Source organism: Neurospora crassa, linkage group I, assembly GCF_000182925.2.
Source record: "Neurospora crassa OR74A linkage group I, whole genome shotgun sequence".
Lineage (NCBI taxonomy): Eukaryota > Fungi > Ascomycota > Sordariomycetes > Sordariales > Sordariaceae > Neurospora > Neurospora crassa.
In genome coordinates, this window is record NC_026501.1 from 3,065,218 (window position 1) to 3,090,782 (window position 25,565).

General features: G+C 51.1%; 7 protein-coding genes across 7 annotated transcripts; 3 read left to right on the plus strand and 4 right to left on the minus strand.

Moving 5' to 3' along the window:
• Positions 1 to 302: 302 nt before the first annotated feature.
• On the plus strand, positions 303 to 2,659 carry rpn-5 (regulatory particle, non-ATPase-like-5). The gene is made up of 4 exons (XM_960330.2): positions 303 to 624; positions 693 to 749; positions 814 to 1,533; positions 1,590 to 2,659. The coding sequence occupies exons 1-4, from the start codon at positions 541 to 543 to the stop codon at positions 2,211 to 2,213; spliced, it is 1,485 nt and encodes a 494-aa protein (XP_965423.1). The 5' UTR covers positions 303 to 540; the 3' UTR covers positions 2,214 to 2,659.
• A 186-nt stretch (positions 2,660 to 2,845) lies between these two features.
• Positions 2,846 to 5,085, plus strand: NCU02651 (hypothetical protein). Its single transcript, XM_960331.3, has 2 exons — positions 2,846 to 3,459; positions 3,631 to 5,085. Exons 1-2 carry the CDS (start codon positions 3,142 to 3,144, stop codon positions 4,837 to 4,839), a joined length of 1,527 nt encoding a protein of 508 aa, XP_965424.3. The 5' UTR covers positions 2,846 to 3,141; the 3' UTR covers positions 4,840 to 5,085.
• Positions 5,086 to 5,207: 122 nt separating this feature from the next.
• On the minus strand, positions 5,208 to 6,844 carry NCU02652 (hypothetical protein; the record flags this gene model as incomplete). Its single annotated transcript, XM_960332.3, has 2 exons — positions 6,622 to 6,844; positions 5,208 to 6,562 (listed from the first exon to the last, which is right to left on the minus strand). The coding sequence occupies exon 2, from the start codon at positions 6,468 to 6,470 to the stop codon at positions 5,208 to 5,210; it is 1,263 nt and encodes a 420-aa protein (XP_965425.2). The 5' UTR covers positions 6,471 to 6,562; positions 6,622 to 6,844.
• Positions 6,845 to 7,343: 499 nt separating this feature from the next.
• Positions 7,344 to 9,097, minus strand: NCU02653 (allantoate permease; the record flags this gene model as incomplete). The annotated part of the gene is made up of 3 exons (XM_960333.2): positions 7,344 to 7,601; positions 7,668 to 8,673; positions 8,756 to 9,097. The coding sequence occupies 3 exons, from the start codon at positions 9,095 to 9,097 to the stop codon at positions 7,360 to 7,362; spliced, it is 1,590 nt and encodes a 529-aa protein (XP_965426.1). The 3' UTR covers positions 7,344 to 7,359.
• Positions 9,098 to 9,984: 887 nt separating this feature from the next.
• On the plus strand, positions 9,985 to 11,411 carry NCU02654 (glycosyl hydrolase family 88; the record flags this gene model as incomplete). Its single annotated transcript, XM_960334.2, has 1 exon — positions 9,985 to 11,411. Exon 1 carries the CDS (start codon positions 10,284 to 10,286, stop codon positions 11,409 to 11,411), a length of 1,128 nt encoding a protein of 375 aa, XP_965427.1. The 5' UTR covers positions 9,985 to 10,283.
• Positions 11,412 to 13,105: 1,694 nt separating this feature from the next.
• Positions 13,106 to 15,753, minus strand: NCU02655 (hypothetical protein; the record flags this gene model as incomplete). Its single annotated transcript, XM_960335.2, has 5 exons — positions 13,106 to 14,354; positions 14,612 to 14,779; positions 14,845 to 15,048; positions 15,146 to 15,239; positions 15,645 to 15,753. The coding sequence occupies 5 exons, from the start codon at positions 15,751 to 15,753 to the stop codon at positions 13,565 to 13,567; spliced, it is 1,365 nt and encodes a 454-aa protein (XP_965428.2). The 3' UTR covers positions 13,106 to 13,564.
• Positions 15,754 to 20,481: 4,728 nt separating this feature from the next.
• NCU02656 (hypothetical protein) lies at positions 20,482 to 24,732 on the minus strand. The gene is made up of 2 exons (XM_960336.2): positions 22,834 to 24,732; positions 20,482 to 22,769 (listed from the first exon to the last, which is right to left on the minus strand). The coding sequence occupies exons 1-2, from the start codon at positions 23,722 to 23,724 to the stop codon at positions 20,643 to 20,645; spliced, it is 3,018 nt and encodes a 1,005-aa protein (XP_965429.1). The 5' UTR covers positions 23,725 to 24,732; the 3' UTR covers positions 20,482 to 20,642.
• Between the last annotated feature and the right edge of the window lie 833 nt (positions 24,733 to 25,565).

Below are 25,565 nucleotides of genomic sequence, written 5' to 3' on the forward strand. Positions count from 1 at the left end.
TTCATAGATTTACGCAATAAAATTGTACGAATTAGGGTACGGTTTTGTTGCAACGCTATTACCGATTTTACGATGCAAATAAGCGATTTTACAGGGCGTTAATAAGCAAATCTATATGGTACCCATCGGCCTTGTCCCATAATAAAACGCTGTCCCACAATTACTTTACCCCCTCTTTAATGAAGAGGGGGGGAGAAAAGGACCCACACCAGGCCGCCCTCCAACCCCCAAGTACGTACCGCTGCAGTGAGTGTGCTTGGGTTGCTAGCAGTGACAGGTCCCACTCCAGCAGCAGGGCAGCTACCGTGACGACCTAACCACAGCACCTCACTACGCCAATCGCTGGACTGACGACACTCAAGGTACCTCCAAGAGCACCTCAGTCTCCAAACAACCTACAACCTAACAAACGAACTGCCCCTCAATCATCACAACATCAACAACACGAACCCATCGCGAACGCAGTGTAGTCGCCGCCCAGCCCACGATACCTGAAATAGTCTGACAGCGCCTATCCACACATCCTCAATACTGCACATCATGGCGGAGCCTGCGTTCAAGCCGGAGAAGGACTTCTCCAAGGAAGTCGACAAGCTGCTGCCCGAGGCCGAGCAGTTGGCCAAGGTAATCGCAAAACTCCCATGGTTGCCACCGTCTGCAGACCGTATACTAATAATGAAACACCCTTGTAGACAGACATTCAAGCGGCTATCGAGAAGCTTTCTGTCCTCGAAAAGCAGACGCGCCAGGTAAGCACGCTGGACCACCTACCTTGTCCCCCGCTCCTTCACGCTGACCACTCGCCGACGACAGGCTTCCGACCTCGCATCGACATCCCGCATCCTGGTCGCTATCGTTACCATCTGCAAGAATGCAGGCGACTGGAGCTTGCTCAACGACCAGACCCTTGTTCTCTCCAAGAAACATGGCCAGCTCAAACAAGCCATCACCAAGATGGTACAGACCGTCATCGACTTCCTCCCAGAAACCCCGAACCTGGAGACCAAGCTCTCCGTCATCGAGACGTTGCGCACCGTTACCGAGGGCAAGATCTTTCTCGAGGTTGAGCGCGCACGCGTCACCAAGATTCTCTCCGACATCAAGAAAGAGCAGGGCGATCTCAAGGCTGCGACCGATATCCTGTGCGAGCTTCAGGTTGAGACATTTGGCTCCATGGACAGGAGGGAAAAGACGGAATTCATTCTGGCTCAGGTGGCGCTTTGCATAGAGAGCAAGGACTGGACACAGGCGGGCATTCTCAGCAGAAAGATTAGCACCAAGTACCTTGCGCGCAGGCCCAAGAAAACGCAAGAGCAGCTCGACAAGGAACAGAAGGACAGGGAGGCCAAGAAGGCCAGGGGTGAGGAGGTTTCCGAGGAGAAGGAAGATGATGTCACCGACCTCAAGTTGCGATACTACGAACAACAGATCATTTTGGCCAAGCACGACTCAAGATACCTCGACGTCTGCAAGTACTACCGTCAAGTGCTGGATACCGAGGCAGTAGAGGAGGACCCCGCCAAGTTGCAGGCCGTAAGCTTCTCAGACACACCACATGGCGATCTTCTTAGACTAACATGGGTTGACAGGTCCTGCAAAGAATCATCTACTTCATCATCCTTGCCCCTCACGACAACGAGCAACACGATCTCCTTCACAGAATCCACAAGGACCCACGAATCGCACAGGTCCCTCAGGATGCCGAGTTGTTGAAGCTGTTTACCGTCCACGAGCTCATGCGCTGGCCCGAGGTTTCCAAAATCTTTGGCCCACACCTCTGCAGCACCGAGATCTTCGACTCGGAGCCCAACCAGTCAGCCGACGACAAGGCTTTCCAGCGCTGGCAAGACCTGCGCAAGCGCGTCATCGAGCATAATGTGCGTGTGGTGGCCAAGTATTACACGCGCATTCGTGTGGATCGCCTTACCCAGCTGTTGGATTTGACCGAGGACGAGACGGAGAAGTATATCAGCGAGCTCGTGACGTCCAAAACGGTCTATGCCAAGATCGACCGCCCGGCGCGCATCGTGAGCTTTGCTAAGCCGCGGGATGCGGACGATATCCTCAACGAGTGGAGCTTCAACATGAAGAGCTTGCTAGGCCACCTGGAAAGAATTGACCATCTGATTACCAAGGAGGAAATGATGGCAAGAATCCAACCCGGAGCAAAGTCGTCAAAGAAGAGCAGTAAGGAGAAAGCGGCGGCGCGCTAGAGAAGCTCAAGCTTCCTTACTGCACTGACCCCAGTTGTGGTCAGAAACAGACGGTAACCATCGCGGCCATAGGGCGAGGCGAGAAGCCGTCGAGTCAAATTACTCCCTAGTCGCCATCTTCCCGGCAGAGACTTCGTGGGCCAAAGCAAGGCTGGATGCATTACAGCAAGAACTAGCAGCTTTGTATGAATAGACATGACTACTATGGAGCACAAGGGACGTAATTATTTATGACTTATATCCCGGTTGAAGGGAGCGCAGTTTACTGCCAGGTAGAAAACGAGATGTCCAGCATACGGAAGGCTCCAGTTGCCTGTACGCAAGTGATGCCGTAGGTTGTTGCAGGTTGTTCGAAAATCAAGCCCGCATAAATAGTGATAATACGAAAGGGCTTCATCTCTCCAGCTTCACCAGTGGACAGTGATGAACCGCCCAATACTTTAGCGGACGCCTTGAGGCTTTGCGTGATATGTATCGTTGTGAGACTGGAGGTATCAAGAGTGCCAGCCGCGTGCCCGGACCCCCGGTCGTCTTGAACCCCCGCTGCCCCCGGCAACATCGGCATGCATATTGGCCAAGACATCAACCAATAACCAAGGCAGTAGCCGGCGCTACCATGTCATGCCATGATCCGAGCATGACATGCCAGGACGGGAACAATCGATGGGAACCCGTCAGATGCACATCATGGCCATCGTCGATTGAGCATAGGTAGAGACTGTTATGATGTGGGGAAACTCCTCGTAGTCGTTCCTCCCGAGTTGATGTCTCCGTAAAGTGCAGTCTTCCACGTTCAGAAATTGAAATACAGTACACTACACCATCACTATACCCACTCACTCATGCCGATACTCCCAAGTGTCGCCCAGAAAGCACACAAACAGCCTACACTACAGTGTCACAAAGATACACGTTGCCGTTGCCCAAGATGGTCATGACAGTGACAACCTCAACCGGGAACCGAGTGACCATGTACTGCCTAGGCAGCCTCACATTCGTTCCCAGCGAGGCAGTCAAAGACGAGCAGACACATAACCAGGTACTACAGCGGCTGGCCGAAACCAATGACTTCGCGACAGCCATCCGAACGTGGTTCCACCTATCCGACGACGTCAACGCCCCTGAAGCCGATGAGTACGTGTACCATGCGATTGCCAGCGTGAAGCTGTCACAGGTCCAGAGGGCCGTTGATGTTGGCGGGGCCAAGGGGATGCATGGATGGTATAGATTGGAGGGGGGTGATTTGGTATGTACCAGTTGCTGATGCTGAGGCTGGTTTCCCATGGGGGAAGCCCCTTTTTTCTTGTTTACTCCAGCTCTTCCATCCATAACGGCACCGGGCTCACTCAACAAGTCTCATCTCTGCCGGGAATATGTTTGTCTATCATGCTAACATGCACCCACCTCAACTCTCCAGCTTCCTCCTCCACCCCAAGCAGACATAGAATCTTACATCTCCATCTTCCTTCCCTCCACAGCCACAGCCTCGGCCCTCACCGCGTTCCAGTCCAACGCCAAACGCTCATCGATCCGCCTACGCTCCGCCACCTATCTGCTCTCCAAGCGCTACATTGCATCTGACTGGCACCCCCTCGGCAACCAACTCATAATTCCCAAAACCAAAAAGGACAGCAAGACTCCATTGCCAAGTAATCCCTACTTTGATTTCTGGGCCTGGTCCTGTCGGAACTTGGAATGGTGCGGGCCAGTACCCATCTCATCATCAGCTTCTACATCTCCCCCTGCCAGTAACACCACCGATGAAGCAAAAAAAGACGACTCAAACGACACCACCAACAAAATCATCCTCACCAACCCCCGCATGTCCCACCACATCCTGCCCATCTTCATGCACCACTTCGGCTGTGCCGTCCCCTCGCACGAATCCCTTTCCCTCCTCAAACTCTTTGCCCGCGGTCGCTCCATAATCGACATGGGCTCGGGCAACGGCTACTGGACTTTTATGCTCCGTCAATATCTCTCTCTTGGCCCCACCTCCTCCCAATCGCAACAAAAGGTCTATGCGGTAGACAACAACCAGTCGGAATGGCGAGTAATGTGGATAGACGACACCATCATCGCTGACGGCGTCCGTTGGCTTTCCTCTCCTTCCCCTTCTTCTTCTTCTTCTTCCACTTCTTGCCCAAGCAAGGGAGGACAAGATATGGTTTTGCTGCTGGTGTATCCGATTGTGGGGGGTGACAGTAGCGCGGCGGGCGGGAAGGAGGGAGGGTTTACGAGGCAGTTGATGAAGGCTTATAAGGGAGATACCCTGGCGGTGGTGGGTACGCAAAATGGGAACGGGTATACGGGGTTCAAGGGGGTGACTATGGATGAATATATGGAGCGCGAGTGGAAAGAGGAAGGGTGGAGGAAGGTGGTGCAATGCCCGTTGCCGAGTTTTGCGGGGAAGGATGAGGCGCTGTTCGTGTTTCAAAGGGGGGAGGCTTTGGGGAATTCTGAAGAGGGACTTGGGGCTGGCTCGGGAAAAGCGAAGAAGAAAAAGAGAAAGAGTGGGAAACAGAAGGATGTGGAGGTGGAGAATCAGAACGGGGAAGATCAAAGGGATGGGAAGGAGGAGGAGCAAGCGGAGGAGAAGAAGGAGAAGGAAGGTCCTAATGAGTGAATAGTCGGGGAGGATATGTCTGTGGATGATGGAGCCCTTAAAGACCATGGCATTAGCAATTGAAGGAGTTGGGATGTGTTGAACTGCTTGAAGATGGGAAAAAAGTGCGGTCATAGTAACAGAAAAGGTGAGAAATCAACTGAAAAGAAACGGCCGTGGAGGAAGGGAGAAAAAAGATATCGCCGAGCGAGAGAGAAATTCAAAAGAGGATAGATAGGCTTGTCCTGCCCACGTACTGTTGTTCCGTTTTTTTTTTTTTTTTTTTTTTTTTTTTTTTTTTTTTTTCCTCCGAGACTTGCTAACGATTCAATACAATCAGCCTCACGTTCTAAAGTAGCATAACATCAATCAAGATACGTATCCCTCCACTAAGTCTTTAACTCATCCTTCTCCTTTCGCTCCCCCCTACCCTCAATCCCCTCGGCCCTCTTCTTCAACCCCTCCATCCACACATCAAAACCCCTCACGATCTGACTGCCCGCTGCCGCCTTCACCACAGGCGCCAACACTCCGTAAAACGTCTCCCAGCACTGATACGCCGTCTCTGGCTCGTCAAGCGTTCCAAGGGGAGGATGAATTTCAACAAACTCCTGCACGCGCTCGCATCGGAGCATCCAGTTTGGCATGAAGGCTGTGGGGCGAGTCTTCCAGGCTATGCGGAAGCCGGTGCGGCGGAGCTGGAGCTTGTTGTTGATTTTGGATGGGGATAAAGATAAAGATGCTGCCACCTTCCCTTCGTCTTTTTCTTGAGGGTCGCTAGGTTTGCCACCATCCACTTTGGCAGTCGTAACCGAAGTGCCATCGTCTTCGATATTTTCAACAGCTGGAGGAGGAGGAGCAGCAGCATCATCATCATCAGGGTGAGGGTCATTGTTTTGACTTTCAGCACCACTAGCATCACCACCATCACCACCACCGTCACGACCATTATCCTGAGTAACCCCAGTCTTCGCCCCACTGTCAATCCCACTACCACCATCACTAGGCAATGAAGCAGCCGACCCCAAAACAGACGAGACATCCGCCTTGACAACCTCGTCAATCCTCTCCAGACGACTGACTTCGAGCGCGGTGTTACGGGCGCTGCTGTCCTCTGACAGAGGGTCCATATGAACATGGAAAGTGAATTTGGTGCCTAGGCGGAGGAACCCTGGGCCAACCAGGTTGGGAAGAGCTTGGTGGACAGAGGAAGCGGAAGATACCTCTGAGGAGTGAGGGTTGGCAGGGGAGAGCGTGCGGGGAGCAGTGCCAGCAATACAAGCAGTAACCGAAGAAGACTCAGCCACGGCCACGGCCACGGGTATGCCTACCGGCTCCCCTGGCTTACCAGACTTGGGGTTTGACTTGTTCTTATCTGTCTTGGACTTGGACTTTTTGTCATTTCTGTTCTTGGGCTGGTTTCCGTCCGGCTGAGCGTCTATGATGCATTTCCGGCAGTAGCGATTCCATGTTGGGTACTCTGACGCCTTCAGAAGAACTTCAAGACATGTGGGAGGCGTGGCCTTGATATGTGCGGAACAGGCTATAGTGAACGAGCCGGCTCCTGGCTGGCCGTGGGTGGGAGTGGGAACGGGCCCGAGGGACCCGGTGGCGGCCATGTCCAGCGGGATCGGGGGCGAAAGTGAAGCCATATCGAAGATGAGATGTTGAAGGGACCAATCAGACTGAGACTTCAGCAACAGTCACCTGGGCGTTTGACGTTGGGTGAAGGGGAAGAGGCCCTCTTGAAAGTGGAAGTAAGTTCAATATGTACCTGGCGTGCTTGGATGCTGGAAAACATACAAATGAAGTAAAGAACTCGATGATATCGAGTTTGCTTGCTGATCAGACTGGTCTAACCAACACAGCAAGACGAGTCCGTACCCACGGGGGTTGTTTGATAATTACATATAGTCCATCCCATGTAGCCTCAGCGTGGGAGATGCCAGTACAGTGCTCGTAATTCTCTTTGTTTTATCCCCATGAGTTGTGTTATGCAATCACGCAGAAACCGGTTGCCTGCAAGATACAAGCGGGCCGTGCATGGGAGGGGTCAAGGTCGTCCCCCCAATTCTTGATCATATTGTTGTGTTGAAGCTGGAATACACTAACAGTTAATTACACGTGCCAGCATACGAGTCTAGTACAACGTCCGAAGTGGAAACAGAAAACAGAGTTCAGATGCGCGGACTACGAACGACGGTTACATTTCAACAAGAAGTACGGAAATCAAAATCGGCGGAAAGATTGCGTGGGAGGGGCCATTCTACCGTAACGGCAACCGAGGCTCGCGTCCTATATGCTCCTTTGACAAAAACAAAAACATAATCGACCACGAAAAGTCCTGCAAAAAGGGCCCATCCTCCGACTTGCACGACGATCATGGACACCAGCAGGAGCGAAACGATGAGGTCCTAACGCCCAAAGAGTGGGAAAAACGCAAATGATTCAATCGCTACTGACAAAATCAATAGCACAAGGTTTCAAGTACCAAAAGAGAGCAAACATGCCCCGACCCAGCGAGCGGCGACATCTCTTCCATCAATACACATAGCGGAAATTGGCATTCTCCTTGTCCGTCAGATCCTCAAACGCATGAATCATCCTTCCGTCAGCAGCCTCTTGCACACCGGTGGCAGCGAGCTCATCCCGCTTCTTGTTTTGGTGCTTGAGATAGAATCGCAGACCGACGATGACGACGACGAGCAGGCTGTAACAGCCCAGGTGCGTTGAAAAAGCAATGAAGTACCGTGGCTTGTCGGAGTCCAAGAAAACTTGGGGCCCTAGCCGATACGCATCACAGTCAGCAAAGGACCGTCACCACATTAGGAGAGGAGAAAAAAACTGACCGATGGCATTTCCGGCTGCCCAAATGATGAAGTTCAAGGCAACAGCCACAGCCTTCTTGGTCTGGCCGCCCACGTTCCGTGAGAGCATGGACAAAGCCAATGTCTGAGCCGACCAGAAGGACAGGGTGATATAGTAGCAGATGACCAGCCCAATCTTCTGCGTCTTGGTGTCCGTCGGCACTGTCATGAGGCAGATGGTGCCGATAAAGGACGGAATGCAAAAGCCTAACATTGTCAGCAAGTTCTGCTTCGTCTTTTTGACGATCCACACGGAGCCCAGCAACACGATGATGATATAGAAGCCCAGCACCATGGCCAGCAACTGAGTCTCCAGCAGAGAAAACCCAAAGCTGCTGATGATGATACCCTGGAAGCTACCGAGGCCGCTGGTCGGGAGCGTGGTACACAGCTGGACGAGGGCATACCCCCAGACCTGCGGGTCCTTCAAGGCTTCATAGACCTGCGCCTTCTTAAACTTGCGGTTCTGGACGCCCGTCTGGTTGGCCCGCACACGTTCGACCATCAGCCGCTTGTCCTCCTCGAGAAAGCACTTCGCACGCATGGGTGAATCGGGCATCCACCAGCCGACAAACAGGCCGTACAAGACCGAGACAATTCCGTAAGAAAGGAACAGCCATTGCCAGGACTTGAGGGGGCCGTTCTTGATCAGTGAGAAGCAGTAGGCCAGGAGACCGCCAAAAATTTGCTGGGCGCCGTTCATCATGTACCAGTAGGTCACCCGGGACGCTTGCTCCTCTCGCTTGTACCAGATCGAGGACAGAATGACAAAGGCCGGCTGGCAGGCGGATTCGAAAAGACCGAGCAGCGTCCGGACGACCACCAGGCCGGTGAAGTCCTTGCAGAGGGCGGTGCAAGCGAGAACGACACCCCAGGCTATGATCATGAAGCTGAGATACTTGGCGATAGGTACACGGGCGATGATGTAGTTCTGGGGATACTCGACGATGAGGATGGTGATGTAGATGCATGTGGTTAGCCAGGCGTACTGGAGGAGTGACAAGTTGTTAGTGGCAACAATCACAGGACAAGCTACGGGGCTTCAAGAACAAGAAAGCTATATCACATACTTGCTGATCATGAAGACCAGTGTCTTCTCTGATGCCCATGATGGAGGAGAAACTCAAGGTCCCCTTGTCGATGGCTTGGATGAAGTAGGTTGTGATCATGATGACGAGCACTCGTTTGTCGATCAACTTGCGCAGGCGAGCATTTTCCGTTTCCGATATCTCGAAGGCTTCATCGGCGACATATTGGGCCAACTCCTTGTCGACTTTGTCGTATCTTGGCTGGTCCCCCTTATCCAGATCTGAAGAGAGAGTTCTTTCAACCTCTCCCAGGTCGTGCTTGTCGCCGACTTGCTGCATGTCTCTGTATGGGCTGACCATGTTTGGATCGTCATGCTTCGACATGTTTAACTGTGGATATTTGATGTCTGGAGAAGAAGATGACTCTGGGCCTTCAGAAGAGGTCAAGATAGAGATGAAGATGTATAAAGGTGGAGAGATTGAGGATAAAGTGGCGGCAACATCGTGGAGAGACAGAATCTGGGGTTCTCCTATCATTCTTGTCAATCTGGCTTCTACACTACCCCATGGGGAAGCCTGTCCCAACTGCAGGCTAACAGAAATCAGCCATACGATCCCTGGTGTTCGTGATCATCGTTACTCCTGTTTATTGCCAACTTTCTTTTTTAACTGGACAGTTTGTTACAATACTCACCAGTCAGATGGGTTCAACCTACACCCAGCAGGGTTCTACTTGGAAGTTGGCTGGGTCGTTTTCAGCCCCCAAGGGCGGCCGTCTCGCCATCGCCCAGGTAAGGATGGATGGAGGAAAGTAGTAGCGGTCTTACTGCCACAATGTTGCTCTAACAACGGTTATCCCCTTGAATATTGGGGCTCTTTGTAATTCAACGGCCTGTATGAGTTTCACAACTTGTTCCCCAAGACGCCCTTTAGGATGCATATCAGGGAAGTCCCTGAGGTCTAACCGTTCCTCACTTCACCAACTTGCCTTGCCGCCCTCGACTTCTGACGAAAGTGTGTCGACCATAATAGGTATCACCTCCCCAACACACACACCAAAAAAAAAAAAAAAAAAAAAAAAAAAAAGGGAAAAAACACGAGATATTTCTGCCAACGGTAAGAAAAGGAGCCTTCCACCGACTGTCAGCCCAATGTGCCCCGGATAGCACACTCCAGTGCCTTTCCCCGCAAACGGCCAGCCGATTACCTCCAGACTTCCCCGCATGTCTTGAAGCCCCTGCCAATCTGTGGTGATCTCGGGGTGATTTCCACCGAGCTCCCCAACCCTCTCAGTGCAACTCTCTGCCATGATATCCGATGGCAAGACATCATCGCTATGGAGATTATCCACCAAGCAGGAAGGATCTTGGGCAAAAATGCGAACGGGCCGCTCGCGTAACATTGGGCTTTTTTGGTTGATTTGCTCCAAGAATATGCCAGTTGATCTGGAAGCCCAAATATCCTCCTGACCACCAGCAGTCCACAGTCCCCTATTCAAGCAAAACACTGACACGACGTCATCAGCACATATCAGCCGGTATAGGGACCACATACTTCAAATCCGGCCAAGATGCCAGCAGAGCTCGACGGAATTAAGTCTGCGGACATTGACTCCAACATCAGATTGTTAATCGACGCCCTGGTCAACATTAAAGATGAGACAGGCAAGTTCCTATTGACTCTCGACGATGGCCGCGTAATCGACACGAAGGGGTGGAACGACTGGGAATGGACACACGGCATCGGTCTCTACGGCATCTGGCAATACTACGAGCTCAAGGGCGACCCTGAATGCCTGCAAATCATCGAAGACTGGTTCGCCGACCGGTTCGTCGCCGGTGGCACCACCAAGAACATCAACACCATGGCCGTGTTCCTCACGCTGGCCTACGTTTACGAGCGTACCGGCAACCATACCTACCTGCCGTGGCTCGACAGTTGGGCCGAGTGGGCCTACCACGACCTCGAGCGCACCAAGTATGGCGGCATGCAGCACATTACCTACGTAGAAGCCAATGACCAGCAGCTGTGGGACGACACGCTCATGATGACGGTGATGCCGCTGGCCAAGATTGGGCTGGTGCTCGACCGCCCTCATTACGTCGAGGAGGCCAAGCGCCAGTCCCTCTTGCACATCCAGTATTTGTTTGATGCCAAGTCCGGCCTGTTCTTCCACGGTTGGGAGTTCAACGACAAGGGTGGCGGGCACAACTTTGCCAACGCCCGCTGGGCCCGCGGAAACAGCTGGCTGACCATCTTCATCCCCGAGTTCATCGAGCTGCTGGACCTCGGGCCGCAGGACCCTATCGGGGCCATACTGCGGAGCACACTTGAGGCGCAGTGTGAAGCACTCAAGTCTCTCCAAGCCGAGTCTGGGCTGTGGCGGACGCTACTGGATGTGCCGGAGAGCGAAGGGTCGTATCTCGAGACGAGCGCCACAGCCGGGTTCGCGTTTGGGATCATGAAGGCGCTGAGAAAGAAATACATCGTCGGCAAGAAGTACGAGGAAATGGCGGTGCGCGCGCTAATGGGGGTTCTAGACAATATTAGCGACAAGGGGGAGCTACTAGGTACCTCGTTTGGGACGGGCATGGGGAGGGATTTACAGCATTATAAGGATATCCCGATTACTTGTATGCCGTATGGCCAGGCTATGGCCATCATGGCTCTTGTGGAATTCTCGAGGAGGTTCATATAGGTAAGATAGAAAGATAATGAACAGTCATCAACAGAGCAGGTCGAAGACACTCCTCGATTTAATGCGACTTCGTCAGGTAATTCGAGCCGTCATGAAGAGTTCATTGGCCAAACACTGGAACAAACCACCACGCTGCAGCAGTGATCATCGAAGGCGTCAGCCTGTCTCAGAAAGCAGTCACTCGCTGCATAATAAACCTTGAAATGAAGCGTGTGCTACCACTACACCACGGTGCGTTCACCAGCTGCTGGGTTACCGTTGACTACCGAGCCTCGAAAGAGTGGCTATATAGGTAAGTATCTATCTACTTCTGACCTTTCCAAGGTCGCAGGAACTACCAAGTGTGATCCAAAATCGTCATCACGTGCGATACCGGCTTGACATCTCAGCAATCGTTGCTAAGCAAGCACTGTGAGAGTAGGTAAGTTTAGAATCAGAATATCTTCTTACCTTTTTGTGATTACTCTTACAAAGTAAATCCGTTTAGGCAGTAAAAACCCCTTAGGCAACCTAAAGGTCGGTAGGTAGCAAATATATTGTCTGGAAAAACACAGCTAAATGATATCCTCAGTACCTCTATTCAAAATGATAGTAGATAGTTTCATTCCGACTAGGATATACCGCTATAGAGAAGTGAGGAAAGAATCGATATACTTCTCAAAAGTCCGAGAATGATGACGACAAAGGGGACGTTGACAATTTGCTTCCGACACAGATATAGCGTTCGCGGACGAAACACTTCAAGGATGGGTTCTTGAATATTAGAAAGGAACACCACCAACTTTTTGAAGGTTGGGATGAGCTTGTTTGATAGCAGCCCAAGTCCAGTAAAGTACCTCTAGAGCTCCACGTTCAGTATGGTCTTCAAGTGAACTTTCCTGACACCGGCATCGCTAAGCTACTTCTACGTGACCCATTCCACGAAATGGTTAAGTGCCTTCTCGTTCTTCAAATTCCGTTGTTAATGCAAAGTTAATAAATGGATGCTTCTTCCATTCTTAAATTCACTCGTCTCGATGGCTGTTCAGTACATACAGAAACCACGCAGTGTCTTCCCTGACATTGAGGGTGTTGCTTTAACATTATGATTTTACCTGAATCCATTAAATCAGAACTGTAAGATTCCACTACCCCGGCTTGTTTCTTTCCTGGTACTGCCTATTTATTCGCCAATATGAGAAGAAACCAGGAGCATGTGGCTGGAAAAGTACGTTCACTTCAATCCCATTTGTCCCAGCCTTATACTCTCGAAACACAAATCAGTCACTTTGATTACAGGAGGTCTTTCAATCTTCGAATGGAGAATGGACATCAAAGACCTGTCCCTGGCATATTGTTTACTCAACATCGCTTGCCAGCCAGGATAGGCAAGCACTCTATAACGAGCCGACAAGAGTATTCAGCTGTCTTTGGACATGGCTAGCTTGCTCCACCAAAATAATCAGCCGGTCATATCTACATGACATCCTTGATGATAATTCATATTAGTGGCTGTGTTACACCACCGTTTTTTTCAACGTCAGTCAGGAAATGTCTCAACGCCCCCTCATGGTTCTGATCCGGTCCTATGTTAGTTACCAGTAACGGCCGCATCGAATACTGTAATACCCATCCTGGTATGAACCATTCGGCCATCCTATAGGAGAGAATACGTGCTTCGCTTCCATCAATGTCACATTAAGAGAGCAAGGAGTCAAATAGTGAAGCCTGGATTACCCGCTTTCGTCAGTTTCACCTGAGCACCACCCAAGATGGGCTTCTTCTACCTCCAGTTCGGTTATTTGTTCCGGTGGTACATGGCCTCCTCACTACCTGGATATTTTACACTTTCAATGACAACTGGGCCCTCACACATAAGGAATGAAGCAAACACACTGGGCAACCAACACCCCTAGAAAACACGCCCCGGGATTGATGAAAACCGTGAAAACGCCTAGGAATTATTGCGGCAACATACTTGAGCGAAGATCCAGTAATATCCCATCTAGTAACTGTATGGAGTGTAGAACGCATGCTAATTGTAGTGAAGAACATTGCTCACTGAAATCCTCACCGATGATGCTCCAGGCATCAAAATCTGGGTAGTAGAGCCACAGAACAGAAGCAATGAAGAAACAATAAAACCGGGCAGACCGTACAGACAGACCGATCTCTCAGCTAACCCCACGAACCAGCGAGCGAACACTACTCGCGCTTTCCAACTCTGTATCGCTAGGTCGTGTCGCCAACGCCTTGTGGTGAATCATCGAGTCAACAACGGCCGGCGGTTTTGACCTATATGTTCCTAGGCTAGCCAGAACGGCCACTGCTACCACTGCCATCATGAGGAGCATCTGATATCTGAACGCGTCCGAGTACACTTTCTTGACCAAAACTTGCTGTTCGGGCGGAAGCATAAACACGGCCAGCGGGCTTCTATGAAGCTGGTCTAGAACGGTTGCAGGAAATCTACCAGCCTCCGTGGCAGGGCCTAGAGATGTTTGTAATATATCGTTGAATATGATGGTGCAGATGCTCAGACCTAGCGAGCCGCCAAGTACTCGCACCTGCGCAACGGCGCCTTGTGCAGCTGCTAGATCTCCATGGCGAGCTTCGATAGCCGCGATCATTGTACAGGCGGCGAAGCACAAGCCGACACCGAACCCGTATATGGCCGTGAACCCCAGTATATATCGGATATCACCTCGCTCGGTCGTGTTTGAAAACCGATATACAAGACCCAACCCAATCACCTGGAGAGAATTTCCGGATGTAAGTGTATGACTTGTGAGGTTCCGTTTCTTGGAGATGCTTCCGGCTAGAGTAGATCCGAAAGCACACGACCCCAACATCGGGAGGAGATGGATGCCGGCTCGAAGCGCGCTGTCGCCGTAGATGACTTGGAATCGCTCGGGGATTTTGATGACCAGGGATATATAGACCAGACCCGTGAGGAATGTGACTCTGCAAATTCTAGTCAGTGCAAGTTGCGTACGACGAGAGTGTTTTCTTGATGAATCAGAAGCGGGGCGTGGGCCGAGACATACATGATCGTTGACAGATAAACGCGGCCTGTCGCCAGCCGCACGGGGAATATCGGCTGGATTTGATGATTCCGCCCGTAGAACAGATAGGTTTCCCAGACCCCCAAAAGAATCCAGCTCAGCCCAGCTATCACCAAAGACCAGATGATAACCGGGCTGGACCACTTCCACACGTACGAGCCAGCTTCCTGTATGCCAAACACCAGCAGGATCGAAGCCAGAATCAGGAGAAAGTTGCCAACAAAGTCGATTTTGCGGATGCCCGTCCATCCGTCGTATTGCCGTCGACAGTCGTCCGGCCAGAGTGAGTAAATACCTATGAGGGCGAGCGCGCCGCAAGGGACACTGTGACAAAACCTAGTTAGACAAGCGATAACCACCATTAGCTCGAGATGGAAGGGGGAACCAACTTGATCCAGAAGATACCTCTCCAGGTCCAACCAGCCGAGATCCCACCACCCAGTAACGGGCCCAGGACGTATGAGATGGAAAGAGTGATGCCGACCAGTGCGCCTACCATCTCGGGCTTACTGGGCCCTTGTTCAAGGAGACAAACCTGTGCCAAGCTATAAAGACCCGAGCCGCCAATCCCCTGAAGTGCGCGCGCTGCGATCCTATATGGTAAATAGGCTGTGTTAGTGTTGAACCAACTTGGACGAACCGAATGATAATCTAGCGTACAGTTGTTTCATTGACCCGGCAAGGGCACACCAGACTGAGAATCCCGCAAAGAAAACCCATGCTATGGCGAGAAGGTTTCGTCGACCGTAGATGTCGCTCACTTTGGAGAAACCGACGGCAAAGCCTATTGTTTTCGCGTGATCAAAATCAGCAAGGCTTTCATAACAGTATGCGCCCCGTTGTTGACAAGCGTCGCAATAGCACAGACTTATGCTCGACGTAACCATGAAGTGTTACTCACTCATGTATGTTAGAAGGTATCCTAGAATGGTCCAAGGAGCGTCTTGAGCATCCCCCAAATCCAGCGATATGGAAACCAAGGCAGTCGAAACGATGGAGGTATCCAGGCACGAAAACATTAGACCGGCGCATATGCTGTGGGTGAAGTAAAGTTAGCAAAGTTTAAATACAATGTGAACAAAGGTTGGTGCTAACGTGAATGTAAGAAGAACTCGGCGAACTGGTGACCTTGAACCGTGTTGAACTGTTTCCGAATGTTCCTCTTGTATTTGTTGGTGTTGTTGTTTACTCTTGTTGGAGACGGTTCGATCAGTCCTGTGAATCTCCTCGGTGATGTCTGAAAGGGAATGGACGTCATTATTCTCGTTGCTGTCATGGCGATATGATGGAAGAGTCATGCTGAAAAATGTAGAAGGACCAAAGAGATGATTGTCCGAGATTATCTCTGCAACGAGAGTTAACGAAACAGCAGGTTCGGTATACTCCTCTTCCGGGTCGTTCTGAATTTCCGGGTGATGATGTTCGTTGGCTGGGTGAAGAGCAGGGATAACAGTCAGTCATCCCGCGAGCCACAGATGATATCAAGTAGAAAGACTGCTTGGATGAACGTCAAGCACTTGCGAATTTTCGGAATTCTTTTTCCGGGGTTTTTTTTCCTCTTCCCTCGAGATGAGGCAAAGTTCGCGTCTATGTTGTGTGTATGATGCGCGTGTATGATGTCTTCCTGGACAAGGCAAGTTTGATATGCTTAGAGTAAAATCGTGGAAGGAGCAAGATAGCAGGAGCAGCCCGAAACGACCGACTGTGTGGAAACTCCGAGTTAGCATCTCCGTGTAAAAACTCAGCTCTTCCAGCTGTTCTAACATCTACCATGAATACTCCAGCCCAAGCGGTAAGTCAAATATGAGCAGTCGGACACCACAGAAGGCTCCTAGTTATTGTACTGAGTCATCTTTGACATGCAATATTACCATCGTTCTCTTGCGCCTCATGTCGACAGGCATCACCAGTGCAAAGCCAACAAGCAGTGTAAGAACGGAAAAGGGTCTGAGACATACCTGGGTGTATGATGGACTTGGTTCAAGGTAGTAAAGACTAAGATGATGATTTGGTGTGGTGTTGAGATTTGAGCCACTTCACTTTCTCCGTCTTCCACTTTTGCCGTCGTCGCTTTGCCGAATCTGCCTGTGTTTGAAGAGAACTCATTCGAGGAAAGTTTGACAAATCACGAAGAGGAGTTACATTACAGAAGAAGAAAACGAGAAACGAAAAAAGCCGGCCGGTGCTCCCAACTGTTGTCTTCGCTTCGCTCTCACCCTAGGCTGACTGACTGAGTGACTGGACTGGCTCTCTCCAAGCCAGAAATGGCGGACCTCAAAGTCGTCACAAAACAGATACCCGGCCGATGACGGGTGTCGTGCAATGTATGACGGCACATGTATAGACGGGCTGGGGAAACCTCTCCTTTTTCCGTTTCTCTTAGATGCAACTTTCCTTATTGACTTTGCCCGATGTGGATGCAAACCGTAGAGATTACCGCTCTGGCTCAGTCGAATTTTCCTGATTGTTTGCCCTTTCCGAGGTGGAGGAAAATATGAAAAAGTCGACCGCACTTTCCATCCATATAGAGTCCTACCTCTACCTACTTACCCATTCAAATATACTTCTAGGCCTTGGTCCGCAGATGGACTATCCCATTGTATAGGGCAGTTCACCTAGTCACGTCGCTCTTTCCCAGGATTCAGTCAAGCTCTGACATCGAATTACGCTTCCTATCACCACCCGTCCGCTGCCAGCACAACGCAACCCAACCCAGTCTTTGACACAACCCGAGTCGCCACTTGACGGAACGACACCTAGAGACCCTTCACTTGGTGTTTCCCTCCACTCCTCTTCTCCTCTTCTCCTCCAGGCGCCCGAGTCACTGTAACATGAGGACTGTTTCCAAGTGCTACATGCTCAACTCACACCAAGTAGGACGACCAGCCGGCAACGGACTGAAATCTGGAATAGCAGCCAACAGACAGATGAGGGATAAGCGAGACACTTGTCTCTTTTCCGTGCAAATAGGGAAACGGGCGCCCATGTTGTACAGCAGGCTGAGAAAGGACTATTGAGGCAAAATATGATACCAAAGCGAGTAATGCGGGTCAATGTATACGACCTTGATGCATGTCTCGATCGTGAGGTGCGGACTGTACTCACCAGGCAGGACTAGCTGCGATAAAGTGTGTAGGGTAACGGGCGACTGATTGGGCTCGTATTGGATACATTCGCCTCAGGGAGAGCCCCGGCAAGGTTTTGATCTCCGGATTCCTCTCACTCTCTCACTCACTCAACCTTTTGAGGGGGGCAAGACGGACATGGACTGATCTGGTCGGGTCGGTGGCTGACAATCCCCCTGACTTGCTGTAAGCGTGCGACCCAAGGTCTGCATGTCTTGCAGCGTCAAGAAACGGGCCAAGGCGGGTAACTGCAGGATTTGTGCGTATGATATGCAAAGAGCAAGCCTGGCGAAGAAGCCGTTGAGCGGGACTGCGGGATGACGAGGGTGGAGAGCGGCCAGCGGAGGTTCAAAGGGGGGGGGGGGGCAAACACGACGGTTCCGGCTCACTCAACCCACCTCAACTTAACTCAGCTCTCAAGCAAGGATGGATACCTCATTTGTCAGAGAAACTAGCTATAGCAAAGTAAGACCTCCTGTTGGACGCTCGCTCGACTGTACTACCACGGCACTTCCAGCCTGGCTAGCTTCATACACGCATCTACCTCTATCTATGCGCGTACATCAGCCATCAGAAACATGCTCATCTCGATTGCGCTCCCCAGTTTCAGATGTAGGACACTGAGAGCACGACAACATAGATCTACCAGGGTCGCGGTTTGCGTCTGACAAACGAAAAAAAAAAAAAAAAAAAAAAAAAAAAAAAAAAAAAAAAAAAAAAAAAAAACTCTATTGGTACAACATCGAAGAGTTCAGAGCAAACTTCCACCTCTACGATGAAGAGGTTGATTCTATAGAACCATTTCACAACAGAAGAAACATGCTGCTAGAGCCGCCAGAACCAGAACATACATTATAGAACATGATGACTTGAAACCTTTCAAATCCACCAGAAACCCCTTTTTCTACCGATCTACCCTTTTAGTGTTTTGTTTGCCCACGCAAACCTTTATGATGTTTACGTCTGGAACCTAGGCCAGGCAACGTTGCACCTCTTCCCTTGTTCGCCTCGTCTTCTCTTCCTTTCTCTTTTCCTCTTTCCTTCCATTTCTCACTCAGTCTCTCCTAATTCGGTCATGGTGAGCACAATACTTAAATGTGTGTGGATCGATATTTCTATTTTATTTTACTTTACTTTAAAGTTGTGTGATTAAATGGGAAGAAAGCGCAGGCAAGTATATACGGCAGTGCATGAAGCTTTTTAAGGTTCAGCCTAAAGGTATTGACGCTCTGCTCGCTACCTACCGCTGGCGTTGTCGTAAGTAGTCGTCGCACAGCCAAACATCGATACACCACAACGACACTACCTACCCATCCTCGCATGGAAGGATGCGTTTTCGAATTCTTCCAATTTGGCACCTTAACCTCCCTGGTCCATTGCCTTTTAAGGTCACCTACATAGATATCTGAAGTTCTCTCTTCTTCGGAGTAACATCTCTTCTTTCCAGCCCTTCACACCTCATTCGCTTGAAAGGACTGTTCTAGGGACATACCTACCGACTTAGGACTTACGTACATGCTTCACTCACTCAGCGATCAACCTGCCAAACTATCAACTGAACCTACGTAGGTAGAAGTGCTCGAACAAACAAGAAGAACCAACTCTTCTTAAACTTGCTTTGACTCATCCCCGAGTCTTCACGAACCATCTTTCTTCAGTTTTCACACCCCCACTCTCCTGAGTTCCCTCCCTTGTCTTGATATCAGGTTGCCGGGCACAGAGGCAAGTCGCCAAGAAGCCAGACAAATTTCACTCCTCGCTCCTCATTCCTCACTCAGCAACAACATCAAGACCCAACGGGCGTCTATACTTACACCCGTGCGTGCGTGCGTGCGTGCGTGCGTGCGTGCGTGCGTGCGTGAACCGAATCTCATGTCTCATCCTCTGACTAAAACATACATACATGCTGCGTAGACGCGAAACGATGAAGCAGGCCAGAGTCCAGCAGCCAGCGGCTGCAGTGTGGTGTGTGTGATGCACCGTTAGTCCCAGTTTCGTTGGGTTTTGTCTGTCTTGCTTTTACCCCCATTCGTTTTCATGTGTTAGGTCAGGTTGCCAGGAGACTTTGGACTGTCTGTGTGATGCAACTAATCAAGTGACTTCCGATCGATACACATCTCATTATGCTTGGCTCTGCATTTCTCTCTGGCTTGAAGCCTACGTACTTATTGCCCTCTGGTCCTCCCACAGGTCTCGTCATGCCTTTAATTTAAACTCGTGCTAGGACTCAGCTAGAATCGTCTCCTGACCAGGCCTGACCGGCACTCCTTAGTCCAATTTGGCCCCTCCGCTCCTCTTTCTCACATGTAGGAATAAGAAAACTGTCATGCAACGTAGCCTCACAAACAGGTCCTCGTGTTTGTATGTCAACTATAACAGAGGTCGGTGAGAGACATTATGAACGATACGTGGAATGTATAGGTGTAAATTGTTCCTAAAAAAAAAAAAAAATTGGGTATCGGAAAAATGTACATGAAACGAAAAGGGATGATACATGTAGATAGCCTGGTAGCTCCACCCAAAAAGTTAATACAGACAACGGTAAGAAGACAAGGAGGAGGGGAAAAAAAAAAAAAAAAAAAAAAAAAAAAAAAAAAAAAAAAAAAAAAAAAAAAAAAACATGGAACCGCCACCCCTCAAAGGCACTCGTTGAGCTTCACAGAACACCTTTTTCCGACCCTCGCTCCACCGGCCAGCCGAGGCTTCCTTCTGGATATTTCAGTTCTCCCCGCTTACAATACCTCTCACTTTCCATCTATTGGCATTCATCGAACCAACCCTTAACAACCAATCCATCTCCTCGATCGAAACTCATTAGGTATTAATAAACCGTCAAAGATGTGACCAATATCGATAAAGTGGTATAAATATCGCTGTGGGATTGTGATTTTTTTTTTTCCGTGCCCGGTCGTTTGTTGCTTGCGCCGCCGCCAACACCGTTCCCCATGAAACCATGAAAACCAAGGGCACATAAACAGAAACAGCTTTCCAGCAGAAAGCAGTTGAAAGGCCAAAAAATATTATAAACCAACCACAAATAAAGGGTTTCAACGCCAGTCCATTCACTGCTGCCCATCCGCACCCCCTTCAAGCCCCTCCAAAATCTTCCTCGCCATATCAATTCTCCGCCTATACATCCTACTCTCTGCACTTGCCCTTCCATTCTCCGTCAATCCCAAAACGCACCTACCCAGACTGGCCACTAGTCTCTCGACAAGGTACTTATCCTCGCGCAAAAGAGCCTGCAGAGCCGCTGGGTTGTCAAGACTGTTGCTCGTCAACCTCGAATCCGCTCGCTGATTCTCCGTTTCCTGTTGCTGTTCGCACACACTCGCCGTCTCGCTCAGGAGCACGCTCGAAATACTCCTGAGCTCCTGATCTGGCGTCAAGTAAACAGATTCCGGTGTCGAAACGGCGATGCTAACAGCCGGCACGACTGTGCTGGCGGTATTCCCTCTGTTGCGCTGCTTATTAGGCACCAGGGGAAAACTGCGATTTGTCCCGGCCGAGCCGATGGAGGATACAGATGGTCGGTGTTCGAGGTTATGCGTGCTGGCGACAGGGGAAATCGGACACCGGCGCACGGAGAGACTGCTGTTGCGGTTGTTGTTGTTAGGGTCGGGGTACTGCCGAGTGTCTGGACCACCACCTCCTTCGTAAACGGACTGGAACGATTCGCGGTTACTGCGGATCGTGCCGGTACTGGAGGTTTTGATGTTGGATATTCTTGAGCCATGGGCACGGCTGTCGACTCTGGTGTAGCCGCTTCCAGCGCTGAAGGAGGCGCTCTTTCGTTTACCGGCACTCTCAAAATCCGGGGTGTACTCGTCCTCGTAGGGATACTCATCATATACCTCCTCGCTAATAGAATCGTCGGCTTCATAGTATCTCCTGGGGCGCCCTTCCTGTGCTGTCCGGAAAGTTTCAATTGTCGAGATTGAGTTGACACTGCCCCGCCTGCTTCGACTGTGGAAGTTGATGCTCCTACTATCACTACCACCGCTGTTCATGCGCGCGTTTTCGTCGGTGATTGGGCCGCGGGTGGTTTCGACCGAATCTTCCGACGTGTAACTGGTTTCACTCCCTCGCCTGTCCATGTGTTGTTGGCTTAGAGCGCCCATGGCGCTGTGTAGGAAGAAATGCTCGTAGTCGAATGCATCCTCGCGGTCTTCATGCGAGATTTGGTGCTGAACCGTATCGTGATAGAGCGATTCGCCACCAACGCTCATCTGATCGTCGTCGAGCTCTTGCGCATCCTCAAATTCCTCGTCCCCGTTTTCGGTGAATGCATCAAAGCTGTCCTCTTCCTGAGACATGTGCATGCCCGCAGTTGCCGAGGCCGGCTCGGGGAAATGGTCAATGGCTGACTCGAAGCTCCCTGAAACATCGCCCTCCTCGTACGAATCGTCTTCACTATCCAAATTTCCTCGCAGATGTCCATAGCTCCCTGGGTGCTCTCCGTCGAGACTCGAGTCCTGTTCGCCATTCCATGGGCTCCTTTGCAGAGATTCAGGCGTAAAGATTTCAGAGTTCCTAGCTGAAGGCGTCTCTGTGAACCACTGATCGACTTGAGCATGAGTAAAAGGGCTAGGCGTCCTAAGGCTTTGTACGCTCCGTCGCTTAATGCTATCGACCCGGGCCTGTTCCCGTAGACTAGATATTTTACCCTTTAGATCTTTCATCTGGTCCTTGATATCTCGCATTTGACTCGTGGGAGCAGGTGTAGAGAGTATATCCCTCGAGCTTCCGCTGCTATGGTCGCTACCGTAAGATGTCCCATGATAGGAATGAATGGGACTCTCGTCGTCATCCGGGGCGGTGCCATCCGGCCTCAAGGTTTTACCTGTCAATATGTTGTACGTCTGACGGTGGGCATCGTCTTCCCACCCTCCTCGAATGGCCTCTGCGCTTTTCGATGCCGTTATAGACTGCCTGGGATTTCCTCCGTGAGAACCCATGGCACTGTGCGACCTCTGGACGGATATCCGATATGGCAACCCATTCCGCATCGCGATATCGCTAGTCATTCGCGTATGACCAGAGTAGTTGGCCGACGATGAGCGGTACCCGCCGTTCCGGCTGTTGGCAGATGCCGTTCGCTGAGGGGGTGAGGGTGTGCCATCGGATGAAAGGGAGGGAGCAGTATAGTGAAGCGAGCTCCGTGCGCGACTCAGGTTACCCTCCATAGTCTATTAGGGAGAAAGTTAGTTCGATCGTGCAATATATGGGACAAAGTTACACACAGTGACGTACGGTTAATCTCTTCTTCGCATTGGCCAGAATCTGCTCTGCTCTTCGGCTCAAGGCAGTCGTCGAGTAAGTAGACAACCTGTCACCGTTTTCACCACCCACAACTCCCAGAAGATTCCGATCTCGGGGTATCGTTCCCTCAACATACGAGGAAGCCATGCTTTCCTCGTCATCACCCTGAAAAACACTATCATCTACACTAGCCGCATCATCAATGTTGATGTCGGCAAGGAAAGCTGGCCGGTCCTCCATGGTTATGGTTGTGATTGTGCTGGTGCTCTCGGTGCTCATTCTCCTCTCTTTTTGCGCGGTCAAACTGGGCTTCAGTCTCCTGGCCAATCCTGACTGGCCCGTTACGGGTGAAGCTGACCGCAGCACAGCATCGATACTGTCGTTCCTCCTATGCGTAGCCGGGCCTCTGTGGCGGGTTGGCGAGGGCCGCCCTGGAGTGCTCTCCACCTCGGTCACTTCCCCGATATCCGAGAGGATGGTGCCATTCCCATATATTATGGGCGTGGTCGACGTCAATGGTGCTGAGGATCCATATGCGTTTTGCTGGTTGTATCCCATTTGCGCCGAGTTGACGGCAAACATCTTGTGTAAGTCCGAAGTGGCCGTCACAGCAGCCTGGGCGCTCCTCCACATCATAAACTTGGACCGAATGCGGGCGTCTATCTCGGAGTCGGGGGAGTTGCCGTGGCCGTAGTACGGGTCGTCGGGCAATATCATGTCCGGGTTCGAGAGAGTGGGTGACGCCGGAACAGACGATGAAGGAGAGGTCTGAGACTGTGGCTGTGGTCGTTGTTGTTGTTGTTGTTGTTGCTGAAGCCCACGACCGGGGGTGTGAAGGTTCGCCGTTTCCATGGCGGCCGATCGAGCTGTTATAGCGGCCATGGCGTACAGCTAGCTGGTCCCGTCGGAGATTCGATGCTGCAGGTGCTGTGCGTTTAGGGCGCTGCTACTGCAAGCAACACCTAATAGCCTGGGTCCAATGGCAGCACCTCCACTACCTAGGTTCTGGGCCGTCGAAAATGTCAAGATCCACCTCCACAAGAACGGCGCATGCACGGGGCACGCCCACGTCACTCTGGAATCTCGCAAGCAATCGATTATTCCCCCGGACTGTTTGTTGACTTAATCACGTCTCAAACGCTTCTTTTCGGTTTTGTCACTTTTTGGTCTCTCCGGAGCTTCCCGTGTGTTGTGGCTGCTCGCGTGTGTTGTGCGGGAAAGCCGGGTGCGGTGCAGGCGCAACGCAACGCAGGCGCACTAGAGGTAGACGGGAGGTAAGTATGGGTAGGTCTGTTTGTTTGGCGAAAAACAGACCCGTTCTTCCCTTTTCTTTGGTCGATTTGGTGATTTGTTGTGTTTGCCCACGCGGTAAAGGGCAGGGGGGAAGCGGAGAGGCGTCGCCGAGTGTGTCGAAGAGATCTGTAAAGGTACCTACCTAGGTAGGTAGGTACGTCTCAAGGCGTACAAGACAAAGGGAAATTCCCAGCTCCTCAGTTGACTCTCGTCTTCAGTTTACCCAAATAGGCATTCGATATCAACGTCAACCGGCAAGGCACGCCACGATGACTGAGGGAATGGATCAATCGGTGATTCGGTGATTCGGTGTTCGAAGTCGACATTGGGCGTCCGTCAAAAGTGAGCCATCCTGCGACGACTGCGTGAGTGAGATCGTTGTTCGAGAAAGAGTCGCGCGTAGGAAGGTAAATTGGATCAAGGAGAAGGACAACAACGGAGCGGATGCCCGGACTTTGCAAGTACCACCAGCCCGGATAGGTCTTTTCGCGCTCGACAAAAAAAAAAAAAGGCAACAACTGAACGTTTGCAGCTTGAGCAAATCGATAGGAAGAATTTGGACTTTGCAAAGTCCTCTCTTCACATCCACATGAAAGAAACTCGACACGGCACCTCCCCTAGCCAGCACAAAATGGTTAGCCTCTCTTCTCCCTTCTGGACCGCACTTCCTTTGGGCTCTCTCTCATGGGAGATTGCATTGCCGGCGGGAACCACTCTTTGACTTTCGACACTCTCGAAATGGCAAGGATAGGGGCTGGTACAGGGATTTATTCGACGGAGAGACCGGGGGGGTCTGAAGAAAACGTGGGCGGCCCCCCTCCAACAACCCCGGCCACAAAGTCAATCCAGTCGGATTCATCGAGTACCTGAATGCCCAGCACATTGGCCGTGGGCGCCGTGACATCCTCCGTGGGGCTAATAATTTATAGAGGGGAGGGGGGCACTCGGGGAAGAATTTCACGCCTTAGCACTCGTCGGTATGAACCGACCAACCAGAAGAAAGCAACCGTGGGATACGGCCATATTGGTGCACCACCCGTCACCCAATCGTCACCATCGATGGGATCCAATCGTCACCATCAATGGGATAGTTGGGTACCTAGGGAGGAGAAGGAAAAGGAAGGCAAAGAAGAGCGAGCGAGTCGTGTAGAACCACTGCCCTATGCACTATGGCCAATAACTTGATACAATTGCCAGTTGAGCTGCAGTCAGTAAAGACCTAGAAGGAAATCACTTGCTGGCTCAAGCCAGGGGCACTTCTATGAAGCCAGGCCCAGATTCCTCTTTCTCGATCGATCATTGCCACGTCTTTCGTCCACCGGGTCCGTCCCCTTGACCGCGATGTCGAGTTGCACAACATCAAGCAGTACTTCCACATCGATACCAGCCGGCGATCCTCTCTCTTCGTATGCAGGCCAAACGATAACATC

Excerpts from the sequence above, each read along its gene's own strand:
- NCU02651 (XM_960331.3), top strand. The coding sequence starts at position 3,142 with ATGGTCATGACAGTGACAACCTCAACCGGGAACCGAGTGACCATGTAC. Across the intron at positions 3,460-3,630 it reads GATTGGAGGGGGGTGATTTG|CTTCCTCCTCCACCCCAAGC; the intron begins GTATGTACCAGT and ends TCAACTCTCCAG.
- NCU02656 (XM_960336.2), bottom strand. The coding sequence starts at position 23,724 with ATGGCCGCTATAACAGCTCGATCGGCCGCCATGGAAACGGCGAACCTT. Across the intron at positions 22,770-22,833 it reads ATGCGAAGAAGAGATTAACC|ACTATGGAGGGTAACCTGAG; the intron begins GTACGTCACTGT and ends TCTCCCTAATAG.
- rpn-5 (XM_960330.2), top strand. The coding sequence starts at position 541 with ATGGCGGAGCCTGCGTTCAAGCCGGAGAAGGACTTCTCCAAGGAAGTC. Across the intron at positions 625-692 it reads AGGCCGAGCAGTTGGCCAAG|ACAGACATTCAAGCGGCTAT; the intron begins GTAATCGCAAAA and ends ACACCCTTGTAG. Across the intron at positions 1,534-1,589 it reads ACCCCGCCAAGTTGCAGGCC|GTCCTGCAAAGAATCATCTA; the intron begins GTAAGCTTCTCA and ends ATGGGTTGACAG.